We start from the raw sequence: 12,770 nt of genomic DNA, 5'->3' as shown, positions 1-12,770 counted from the left end.
GCCCTTTAAGATGGGAACCGTCATTCTCTGGGAAGCACATAATATTTTTCAAAGAGTGTCGTCAAGGTTGCCCATTTTCATCATTCGTTAATACAGTGGGAAGAATTCAGGGATTTGGGATAGAGGATGTTTATGGCAGCAGAGGAAAAATCCTGCATGAGTTTTAGCAGTTGTTCTTGCCAGTTTGAGACAGCAGGCACTAATCCTGTTTCAAGATTTAAAGAGAACCCAATTCTTCTTTGGAGTTATTTTTGCACAATTCAGTATTGGGTCATAGCTTTGCATATCTAATCTGTTATGTTAGGTTTTTTTTTTAAATTTTCTTTTCAATGTGACAGCTGCTGGGGGCAGAATTAGAGCAAATTTGATTAGTGTTATTGAAATAGAAGAGAGTGGTGTACAGTGGTTAAAAGAAACTAGGATTTAAAACTCAAAGGTTACATTACTAGCTCTATCATACCATTTATCTCTCTGCAAACAGTGGTGCGATGCTTAAGTAAATATTTGTAAATGATTTGGACATTCTTGGGCGGAACAGACTGGAGAAATGAAAACTCATTATTTCCAAGCCCTGTAGTAGACACTATTTTTCCCCCAGTAAAATTTTTATTTCCCTATGTTGTCAATCTGTGCTTTTCCTACTTAGGACTGACCCAAACAATGTATAAATTGGTTCATGGTGATCAACTGTTTCAGTTAGTGGGATAAATTCAGCCTTGTTGGAGGGAGGTAAAACACCCTTAGAAGTCAATGGCAACATAGCTGTTTTACACTGCAGCTGAATTGCCCCAGTGGTTATTATGAACAGCACTTTTTACAGAGTTCACAAATGCACAAACATTATTTCCAGTGTTACAGGGTATTTCTTGCAACAAAAAGCCAAATGAACATGGCAAGTTCTTTAATTTTAATAGTGAAATTTGCAAACCAGAATAGCGAACATTGTCCTTGTGCTTAGCCATAGCAATAAAATCATTGGACTGTACTGCCATCTACTGGAGGGAAAACATCCCTCTTCTCTAATCACCGTGCCAATATTTTAACATGCCTTCCACAAAAATATTCCTTTTTGCCTGTGATATACCTCTGCGTACAAGGGATATATGTTGTTGTAGAGCAAAACAAACAGTTCTCCATACTCCTGTGCATTTTAAGAACAATATACAGGCTCTAGCCCGGTAGATAGCCTCATAACTGCATGGACAGCGTGTTCCGACTTGTGAAATACAGTAAAGATTATAAAATGCCTTTACAAGTTTGGCTCTTCTGCAGAATACTGACCTGCATCAATTTCCAGTCTCACTTTATATGCTAAGACTGGTAAAAAAGGGAGAGCTTGTATCTTTTTAAAAAGAACACATAGATTTTTTAAGCTAGTGTTGTAGACAAATATGCAGCACAATAGCAATCTGAACATAAAAAACAAAGGCAAATTATATACATACAGCTATTTTTAATAAGATTTCTCCAGGAGGGAGGGCTGCACAATTCTAGCAGCACGACAGAGCGCTTTAAATACTGGGGATGAAATCATGCAAAACTACCATTGACTTCAGTTCAGGATTTAACCCCTCCTATATATTATGGGCAGAGCTAGTATCATTGTCTATTATTAAGATTTCATGGCATTTCCTAGTATAAGACCTTGTTTTCAGTTGCTTATAACTTTGTCAAACTTTAACCATTTGGGCTGATGATAGTCAGGTGTCTGATATGTCTTGCATACCCCAAGTTTAACCTCACTTAAAAACTACTTGCTTCCAAAATCAGACATAAACATACAAAAGTGTCACAGCACACTATTACTGAAAAATTGCTTACTTTCTCATTTTTACCATATAATTATAAAATAAATCAATTGGAATATAAATATTGTACTTACATAGTATATAGAGCAGTATAAACAATTCATTGTCTCTATGAAATTTTAGTTTGTACTGACTTTGCTAGTGCTTTTTTATGTAGCCTGTTTTAAAACTAGGCAAATATCTAGATGAGTTGATGTACCTCCTGGAAGCCCTCTGTGAACAATGTCATGGTGCTGCATGAGACAGGAAGTGCAACTGAGAAGCACCACAACTAACCAATATTGTCTGTTTCCTCAATTCTTTCAGTTATGGGTATCTGACACATTACTTTAAACAAGAATGGAAATAGGCTATTCAAATTGATGGAGTCCCTTTAATAGAGCATGCAAAGTTTGTAAAGACAATACTGCTTACAAGTGAGTTTTTCCAGAATAAAGAATACTTCAGGCCTGGACTCTACATGAAAGCTACAGGGGTACAAAGTACACAGAACTGAAATGAGAGAGTCTCCTAAAGGATAAAATAAACCACGTTTTATTTGCCCTGGGGAGGAAAGAGTGTGAGAGACAGAGTGACAGTATTTCCATTTCCCCTTCAAAAACAGAAGGACAGAAAAAGCCATGCTGGATCAGAGAGGCAGGCAAAACAAGGCCTCAGAACATTATTTATCATCAAGGAAAAAGGACCAACTAGTGGGCTTTTGTTTTTTTCCAATTTAAATTGCAAAAAAAGCAACAACCAACAAATTATCATGAAAGGACAGGGCCAGGCAGAGAGAGAAAATCAGAACATGGGGAAGTGGGCAATAAGCTTCTTGGAGAGGTAGTAAGCTAAACTAAACTGGAGAAAGAGGAGTTGTAGCTCAGTAATGCAAATCACTTGTCTGCTGTAGTTGGGCACTCAGCAGCAGTGATAGGAGACCTGTATGTATGTCCATGTGGGTCCTCTATATACAAACCAGCCCTGTTATGGTCACAGTATTGACAACTCCAAATGTTCAAACATGAGTCACACATCCTCTCCTTGCAAAATAGAAGACTAGTGTTGAAATCATAAGATTCAGAAGAACATCAGTTTTCGATTCTTTTTTATTTGCTTTTTGAGCCCTTAGGTCATGACATGTTTCTAGGCTTTTTGCCAAACCACAAGGCCTAGGAACTTTTCAAAATGAAACCTGATATTTCTCAGCTACAGGAGTTGGGGCTTTAAAGAAAGCTAGACACATGATAATTGCGAGTATTGGAAATTCTGTATGTATTCAGAGACTTGCAATACCTTGCAATATTTGATGGCTGCGACCAGACGGCCAGGATGATGGGAGTTAGCCAGCAGCACTGACAAATTCACCTGCTTCTGTGAAGCCACAGGTGGATTTCTCTTTGCAGGCATTCATGCCAGGTCAGCAGCATCCTATAAACAAGTTCCATTTAGGTCTTTCTGACCGTGCCCACCAAAGCAGAGTCCCAGCAGCCGCTGGTGTACTCTGCTCTCTGGAGATAAAATGATTGGGCATTATCCACAAACAAGATTAAGAAAACAGGACCTACACCTTGTTTGTTTCTGCATTTTATTGAACAACTCTCAAACTAAGAGTTGTACACCATGACCCCAGCTGTTTTCAAGTAGTAGTACATGTACAAGCACAGTAGCATACATGCTGCTGGAATACTCTGTGCAACAGGATGCATGAACTTTTTCTTTAATAGAAATTATGTTTAACAGGAAATCTAAAAAAACAAGATAAGGTTCTCAATTCAGTGGTCACTACAGGCAAGATGCAAGTTAACTTACAGTAGGCTTCATTCATAGCACTATTCCAGAACTATTCCATTAGTCAAATCCTCCTCCCTGGAGAACACTTTTTGTTGTTGTGGTTGTTCACTGCAGTCAGAAACATTTCCATGAGAGTCTTAGCTGGTCCAAAGCTTGATTCTTTCGATTGGGACACCCAGCCAAAGACAAATGAGCTCCACTGCGTTTCCAACTTTTCTAATTAGCTGTCCACACAATCAGTGCTGAAGCCTTTTGTGAGAAAGGCAATGATAGCACAAAGCTTGCCTGCAATGGCAAAGGAGTCTGTGCAGAATACAGCTTACACTGCTTGCTCAGGCAATTCACACAAGAGGGTTGAATATGGTTTTCTAAGAGAAGTGCAGTCTTCAGGCAATATAAGTATTTCTAGCTACTGACTATCCGCAGCCTTGAAATACCAAAACCATTTCCACCCTTCTTCAGGCGTGGGGCAAGGTGAGGAATGTGAGGTCACCTCCAGCAGCCACTGGAAGAGCTGAGAAGCAGGTTCAAGCACTCCGGCAGCGAATGGAGAGTGCTCACTTACCAGAGCACGTTTGTTAGCAGGACAAGAGTTTACTGGGACAGATCCTCAGCAGGCGTAAATGAGTGAAGCTCCATCAATGGATTAATGCTGATTTACACCCAATGTGTATCTAGCCCATTGACTGGAAAAGGTATCTAATCAATACCAGTTTGGGGCAGATTCTCCAGCAACTGGTTGGATGGGTTTTTGTTCATGTGTCAGGCTGCAGTGTGTAGTAACAAGCACGCCAAGTTACCCAGGTCATGGAAGCAGATGAAGTAGGAGGGATAAGAAGCCTGTAAAGCTGCGAACAGAACCTACGTCCATAACAGATTAAACCTTGGCAAAACTCAGTGGAATAGGTTTCTTTTCCCACAGTGTCTGTTTACAGGCCTGGTTCACCAATCTAACAGCTACAATATTGCATATAATTTTAAGTCAAGACTGCAGAAAGCTTTCAAAACTGAACATGAAAGATTATACTTGGCAGTAGCCTAACCCTTTTGAACTGAAACTTCCAGTGACTGAGGGTGTTCTCTTGTAGAGTTTAGCATAATATGGTGAATCTGCACAATAGGTTCTGGATTATGTATTCTCATCACTGACACAATGCAGAAAGGCTGAAACGCTGTCTTTGCTTATAAAGCAGAAAGGTGTGAGGTTTAAGAGAGGACTCTGGCATGTCAGCTATAGCTGTGACAGTTATAGTCTGCCAGGAGATGGCATAAGATATACTCTTTCATCTTCACAGTCAACTGCCCAAGGAGCAGCTCAGGATGATTAGGAAAGAGAATACTTAGGTGCAAATAGGAGGGTAATAGTCATAAGATTTTTCCAAAGACAATACTGTAACTAAGCTTCTATCATTGTTACTCCTGACAAAGTTAAAGGGACAAATTTACATTCAATAGAAATGTTTTTCTCCCTGGAAACATAAAATACATAAGATACATAAAATAGCAAAGCTCTGAGGTTGCATATCCAACAAAATACTGTACATTTCCCATCTTTAGGAACCAATAACAAAAAGCCACTTTTAAAAAAAAAATCTAAAAAAAGAAAAAGACCACTAGAAACATTTTAAATATGGTACAGAACTGAAACCATCAACAGCAGAACGGCTTTACTCTACAAGAGATGAGTTTGAAAAGAGACTCAAACAAGCTCCACCTGCTTGTCCAAAGGACATGGACTGCAGTAGAATTCGTGCACGGAACTGCTGAGAAGGGTTTTATAGCTCAAATGCTGGGAACTTGGCCTTTGTTGGTACCAGGAGATCAGCAAGAAAATATATCGTTCCAGCCATTCCTGAAGGAAAAAACAAAATTGTTATTTCTCAAAATGTATTATAGAGAGATTTCCATTGAATTTCAGGATTATTATAGGGTAAATCATGATGTGTGAGTGTGTATCATGGAAGACGGGGAACCAGGGGACATTTTCAAAAGTGCCTACATGACTCATGCGTCTAAGTGCATTTTTCCAAAGTGATGTAGGCAGTTAGAGAGAGATTTTTAAAAGCACAAAAGTGCTTAATATACAAATATGCACCTTGGTACTTCGATGAATCTCCTTGGACGCTTATCGGCATTTGTAAGCATCTAAATACCTTTAAATATCTGGTCCTTCGATACTTTAATTTTACCCCAGATCCCCAGCTGGTGTAAACTGTCCTAGTTCCATTGACTTGGGGGGCTCTGTGATTTATGTTTGCTGTGGAACTGGCCCAGGGTGCCTTTCAGTAGTGCCCCCTGCTGGCAGATTTATGGAGCAGCATAAGTAGCGGCATTTGGGAAAGCTATCTGTTGCCCAATCATGGACTAGATCTATGGCTTCTTTTGTTCATTTTTTCATTATTCTTTGGAGGTAAACTGAAAAGAACCTGCACAAAATAATAAGTGTATAGAGGTTGGCTGGGGACCCAGCCTGCAATTACTGTAGGTCAAGCTTCAACCCTGTCTCTAATAAAGAGTGAGAGTTATGTCCTGTACAAGTGGTGAGCACAGGAGGACTTGGTGCTATGCTAACCTCCAGCCTGGCTTGCAACAGAACAAGGAATTCCCATTGTAGTCATTATCCACTGCTGTTAAAATCTCACTTGGGGGAAGGGGTCAAAACAGTGGAGGTGATTCTCCTGACACTGATTTTAAGGGGTATTAATGCAGTTACTCTCAATTTACACTAGTGTGAGATCAGACTCAAGGTTCAGAACATATTAAGGAGAAAAGGATGGACAAGAGATTACCTTCAAAGAGAGAGAAGGGAGTGTCTGGAGTCCGGCACCCATGCTCCCCGTAACTCAAACACCACTCTGCAAACTGAGGAAAGAAGAACAAAGCGTCCAAATTTTGTAGATGATGTGACATGGACATAAAGAATATGCTCACATCCCACCATCGTCCAGACCTCCATCTCACACTGGATATGCCAGTGGAACAGACAACAGGCTGCTGCAAGGGGGTGCTGTTGCCTGGAGCCCAGCAGGCTGTTGGTCTGAGGGCCAGTGATTGGCGTGACTGTCGAAGGACCACAGTGGTCTATGTGAAATGACTAGTTAGTGCTAGCTGTGTCTCTGCCAAGCTAGAAATTAGATTACAAAGGAAAGAACCGTCACATAGAATGCAGAATCAAAGCATCCTCCAAGGTAACTGGCTCCAGAAATGTTAGTTACATTCCACACGAGCCTGACAGGTTCCTCTCCTTAACAAAAGATGTTCCTGTGATTTTTTTTGTAGGATAACTTTTAAAGAAGTTGAGCTATCCCCGTCTTTCCATGACCAGTGACAGGAATTTCTCTCCGTGTCTGTTGCTCATACAGATGCTCACCTTGCAGGCTCTATACAAGTATTTCATGTTGTGAGTGAGGTTGTACAGCATTAGGAAGGCATAGGCGTTGCCAGCTGTCCCATGGCACAGCCCATAACCTTTCTTCAGCAATCCCCACTGCCAGATCACTTCTGCGCACTGCAGGGCATCGCTCAGATACTTCTGTTCAGCAAACACCTGTGGAGATGACACAGAGAGAGAGAAAGATCACACTCACTGCGATTTTCCCCTATAGCATCCATGCTGGGGTGGAGCAGGCCCACAGCTACATAGCTAATTAGTCCCTATCAAGAGTGACTTCTCCTACTTAAGCAATGGCACTGTGACTTTGTCTGCTACTGCCTAAGATTTTTAAAGTGATAAGTAAAGCAGCATCACCGTTATTTAACTCACAACTAGCTGTCACCATTAGTCACCTGCCACAGCATGAATACAACACGTGGCTGACTCCTCCAGCAATGAGAGCATCCTGCACCTGCTGAGACATGTTCAGAAATCATTTACTAATAGTCTGCTTTGCATTTTGATTGGTGTGTGTGTGTGGGCATGCACGGTGGTGCTGGTGGGCTATTTCATTAGAATATTATATGTCCTGGCAGGGTAGGGATTCCCGTCTAGGGGTTTCCTCTGAGATCAAGTTCCATGTTTAAATCTCTCCGGTCACTGTTTGCCAGGATGTCCTGTACCTTATAGGCCTGCGTGAGCATGTAGATCACGCCAGGTGCCCCATGACACCAATGGACAAGCAGGTCTCTATTGTCATCAATACAAGGGGGGTAATTGCCTGATGGAAACTTCAGCTGGCAGACATAATCCACACTGGGTTTGACTGTGTTATGCAACTTCACTTGGCTCACACCAAGGCCGGGCTGAAAGAGACAGACAAGAGAGGCTGTTAAACCAGGAAAGAAGTACAGTACTCTTCCCTTCCCACAACTAGCAATGCTAGTTTTAGAGGCATAAGCAACTTATGCTTCAAAGGTGACAAGGGAGGTTTGGCGTTATGGATTCTTTCCAGCTTCTTCAGAGGTGCTACATCAGCTCATATCTTTCCTCCTATACAGGTGGGCGAGGAGAACTGTGGTGGCTGGCTGCTCAGAGCCTTGGGTGAGGGCATGCACCTGGTCACATTCTATGCCTCTTCCTCTGCAGCAACAGCAATTGACTCTAGAGGGTGCTCCAGCCAGTCCCCAGCAAGGGAAGTGTGATGGGCGTGTTCACCCCATACTAGCCCGGAAGGGGTTAGAGAGATTCAGATTCAGAAAGGACAAATTAATCTTAGGCCGCACCTCAGAGAGAATTGGACTTGACTGATAAATTACCAATTGCTAAAGAAAGCCAGCTTGGGGAGAAGCTGGGTAAGGTATAAAGCCAGGAAGTATGCAGCAGAAAGGGACTGCAGGGAGAGAGTCTGAAGTCGCTCTCCGGGCACAGAAAGGTGGGTAGAGGGAAACCCAGCAGGAAGCAAATGCCCTGGGCTTCTGTCCATGACAGAAGGGGTTTACCCGAGGAGTTGTAGAAAAGAAAGTGTGGAAAGCAGAATAGGAAGAAGCCCAAGGAAGGAACAGCAAGGGCTGAGGCTGTGTAGATCTTGTCTAATGACTACAGGGTCCCTGGGCTGGAACCCTGCGTAGTGGGTAGACCCAGGTTTCCCACCAGCCAATGGGAAGTGGTGCAAGACTGGTGAAAGTGGCATCCGGACAGTTGGTTTGGCGAGACTTTTGATACTCTGGAAGGTGAAACCTATATCATCACCTAGCTGGAGGGTGATTGCACCCCCAGTTTTAGAGAGTGAGAGGGGTCGTGGGGCAGGTGAGCAACAGACGGGGGAGCTTGACTGGACAAGAGCTGACCTCAGACCCAGCCACAAGGAGACTTCACACTGGTGAGTGAACCCCTGTTACAGAGAGAAAAATAAGGAAATCCCTTTGGATTTTAAGAGGCAGGGAAAAGACAAATCTGAAGGAGGTTAGGAATTGCTTAAGGGATATGATCAGGATTAATGAGATGAAATGAAGCAAAGGAAAAAGTTAGGATGATCATCAGGAACGATTCCCAGACAGCAAGCCCTAGCAGATCACGTCCCCCATGCAGAACACCACACCCCCATAGTGAGCTGCTAGGTCAGGTCAGCTCAGCTTGAAGATCTTAATTCTTATTTCCACACAGATCATGTAAACAAACAGGTTCAAGGGTAAAAATAAGTTTAAAACTAAGGGAGCAATTTAACCATTGAAAAGCAGGAATCACTCTAATCTTTCAATCATTGAAAACAGGAATGGGTCCTCCATGTCCTCCTCTAATTGCACTGTTTTGGCCAAAAAGTATATATAGTTTTGTTTTAACTTAGCAGTTCTGAGCCCCTTGGAATGAGCATTTTAAGCTAAGAATCAAATTGTTCCCAAATTGATAACTTGCAAATTGAAAATCAATACCTGTGATGTAAAGCCACCAGCAATAAAGAATTGCATAGAGTCAGATGTCCCTCTCTGCACCTTCCCTGGTACACTTTCCCTGTAAGCGTTTGGTTGCATTATGCTTGGCTGGTCTTTTCTATACCCCATGTATTCCAGATTCAGCCTGTAACTTTAAAGGAAACTGACCCCCTTCTTGCCAAGAAAGCCTCAAACTCTATGTATTGCACACAGTAGAGCAGAAGCCCGCCATGCCAGACCAAAGTGAGCACTAGCGTTTGTTTAGGTGGCCATTACGTTCACTTGTATTATGTAGTAGTACCTGAGAACTCACTGGAAAGTACTCAAGTGGTACAGGTTTAGCAGCAAGCTGATTCAAACACTGCAGAGTCTGGATAGCATAGCCTGGCATTCAACAAGACTCAGCAGCCAACGGAGAGGTTTGAAGTGAAAACTGGAGTCAAATAGGGATTCACAGTCTGTCCAATACTTCTTGTTCTACCCTTAGAAAACACCTCATCCAACTCCCTTAGTAACATTCATGGAGGCTGCATAATATCGGATCAAATTATCAATCACCTACAGAGCAACACAACCAAGAAGCAGCAACCAGCCTTTACAGAAAAGCCAAAGAATGGGGATTAAAACTGAATGAACAAAAGACCAAATGAGAGAGATCAAAAGTCAAGAAATAGGCTAAATTATTCACTAATGGTATAGACATCGAACAAGTAGACATCTTGTGCTACTTGAGTTCCATCAGAACACGGCAGCAGCTATGAAGATATTGATGAGTAGAGTTACTGCCAGCAAAATATTCGTATACCTCAATAAAACCATTTGGAACCTTAAACCAGTGTCTGCGGCAGCTAAAACGAGATTATATACAACACTCATTATACGCATGTTATTTTACGGTTATCTCCCTTTGCCTAGTTAATAGCCACTCCTCAGGTGTCCCAAGTTCTAATTGGAGGGCATTAGAAGTGAAACAGCTGGTGAAGTCTTTTCTCCCCGGGTGTGTCTCACCTGCATGAGATAGTAATAAATTCCTGCGAGGCCGTGGGCGGCCCCTACGTAATACTCCTCGTACCACTCATACATCAACGGGCTCTTCGCTGTGAAGTTCCTCCTTTTGGCCAGGCTCTCCCCGGATGCCACGACTGTATCGCAGACCTGCAGGTGGAAAACCAGACATGAATGACGACCACTCTGTAATATATTGTCTCTCCCCTCCAGCCTGGCAGACAGGAACCAGCACAGCAGGTACATCAGTCCAAAAATACAGCCATGCACCTTTGTTCTGCACATAGAAATCCTAGCTGGTGGATGGGGGGGAGGAACAGGGTCTTCTTCAACTCTAGGCACAGACTCCAAATGGATTAGGAAGGACATCTAGCACAATATCCCTTTGGAAGAATGGTGCCTGCAGCAACAGCTGGAGCTTCCATGCTGTGGCTTTCACACGAATCACGGCATGTTTTCACACACGCCAGATTTAGCTAGACCAGCATCTATTTTCACCCTTCCAAAGTTGTGCTCGGTGGGAAGCAACAGAACACAGAGGACAAACAAGTAGGAGGCGGGAGGCTAATTTAGCCTACACTGAAGAGCAACCAGAGGGATGATAGGATACCTGTTGAATATAGTTTTGAGGGATTTTTTCCTCTCCGAAATGCTTGTTCACAAAGTGCAGTGCGTAGAGATATCCCATGCGCCCATAGAGCATTTCATCAGGTGCTCGCGGGTCGAGTTTGTGCAGCTTAAGCAAGCTGGAAAGAAAGATTCAGGTGAGGAAGTAGATTGGCAGGAACAAGCTGTACAAAAACACCCCAAACTGTAACTACAGTGGGAGGAAGGCTAATGTGCTAGATTGGGACTCACGCTATCTGACTCCAGTTCCTAGTTCTGTCCCCAGACTCACTCTGTGTGACCTTAGGCAAGTCACTGAATCTCTGTGCCTCCATTTCCATCTGTAAAATGGAGATAATCCTGTCTTTGTCCCATCCTTTGTCTGTCTTACCTATTTAGACTGTCAGCTCTTCAGGATGGGCTGTCTTATTACATATTTGTACAGCGCCGAGTGCAGGTGGCAATGCTGGAATTCAGATAATAACGTAGATAGTCAAAGCCAAGTTGGTAACTGCTTGGGGTAATGCAGGATGACCTTTTAAAGCAATGAAAACTTCTCTTCTGTTCCCCTTCCCCTCAGTCACATGCAGTGCTTTCAGAAATTCACTTTCAGAAGTGATCGGCGTCATTTTAACTCTGATTCCATAGAAGTCAATGGGAATGTTACCATCAACTTAAAATGGGAGCAGAGTTAAGTCACTGCTAAGCATTTCTGAAAATTCCACCCCTTATGATTAAAAGTCTTGACTGTGAAAGCCAATTAACTCTCTCGCTGTTCCAAAACAGCTGGGGTCATATCCTGAGTGAGGAGGGAAGGCGAGGGGGCTGGGGGAAGAAATGTGAATCACTGAGGCAACAGTGCACAGTGGAGTAAGAAGAGGTGGCTATGAAATAATTAGCCTCTATGGGGCACAGAAAACAGTGAGTCTAGAGTGGGTTAACTAATTATAATCACAGGGTCAGTCCAAGTGCAAACACCACAGGCTTCTTTCGAGTGCAGTCACCTACCAGAGGAGTGAGTGTGTGGACTGCCACCTGACTGCATCAGACATTAACACATAGACAGCACAGAGCAAGAAGCCCAACGTAGTTTGAAAAGTCCTTGGGTCATTCTTCTGTCTATTAGCATGCTGACGTTGGTGACATTCGTGCAGTATTTACATTGATTGACAACTCTTAACTTGGGTGCTTTGCAACCCAGTTGCTCAAGATGCAAATTACCCTGAGTTTTTGCCTCTCGCCACTCTTCCAACAAGGTCAGAAGTTCTCCCCTGCCAGAGCATTACGTCGGAGGCAAAGAGGAAGGTAGTGTTTTTCCTTCCCCTGAGTCACTGGCCTGGAAAATACTGTCACTTTCAAAATGACAGCATGGGTGCCGCATTTCCTCAAGGCTGCTCCTTTCAGTGCCTTCTGCTGCCACATTGACAGACACAAGGCACAGGAACGGCAACCCTGGGGAACCACTAGTGCAGGGCTCCCCGTCACAGTCGCGTGAGGGAACAGCCAAGGTACATTGTCAGCACTTGCTCTTGGGCAGCACATTACATTCTTTCAGAAAAGAAACAGCTGATTGTCCAGAGTCCCCTGGGATCAGATGGAGGGCGCTGGATTCCGGCTCCCTGCAGCAACATCTTTGCTTGGGGTTGGACTCGACATGACTAGAGATATTTAGAGAGCGAGGGTTGTGAGACAGATTTGGTGCAGGTCCTCACAACCGGCAGCTGCCGAGTGCTGCGCTACTCTCTGCAGGATGTTTCTCACGCGTGAGAGCAA

At 43.2% G+C, this 12,770-nt stretch overlaps 1 protein-coding gene across 1 annotated transcript in view; it reads right to left on the bottom strand.

Annotated features, from left to right (window-relative positions):
- Positions 1-2,878: 2,878 nt before the first annotated feature.
- The window catches only part of LANCL1 (LanC like glutathione S-transferase 1), a 30,453-nt gene continuing 20,561 nt past the window's right edge, over positions 2,879-12,770 (bottom strand). Inside the window, exons 5-10 of the mRNA XM_067548728.1 lie at positions 11,002-11,137; positions 10,395-10,541; positions 7,638-7,820; positions 6,952-7,128; positions 6,371-6,443; positions 2,879-5,433 (exon numbers count right to left, since the gene is read on the bottom strand). Coding sequence (XP_067404829.1) covers positions 5,357-5,433; positions 6,371-6,443; positions 6,952-7,128; positions 7,638-7,820; positions 10,395-10,541; positions 11,002-11,137 — 793 coding nt within the window. The 3' untranslated portion in view covers positions 2,879-5,356. The remainder of the gene's footprint in view (positions 5,434-6,370; positions 6,444-6,951; positions 7,129-7,637; positions 7,821-10,394; positions 10,542-11,001; positions 11,138-12,770) is intronic.

This window comes from Emydura macquarii, unplaced genomic scaffold, assembly GCF_026122565.2.
Source record: "Emydura macquarii macquarii isolate MOO-44397 ecotype Brisbane River unplaced genomic scaffold, CSIRO-AGI_Emac_v2 contig_1253, whole genome shotgun sequence".
Taxonomy (NCBI): Eukaryota; Metazoa; Chordata; order Testudines; family Chelidae; genus Emydura; species Emydura macquarii.
This window is presented reverse-complemented; position numbering and strand designations above follow the sequence as displayed.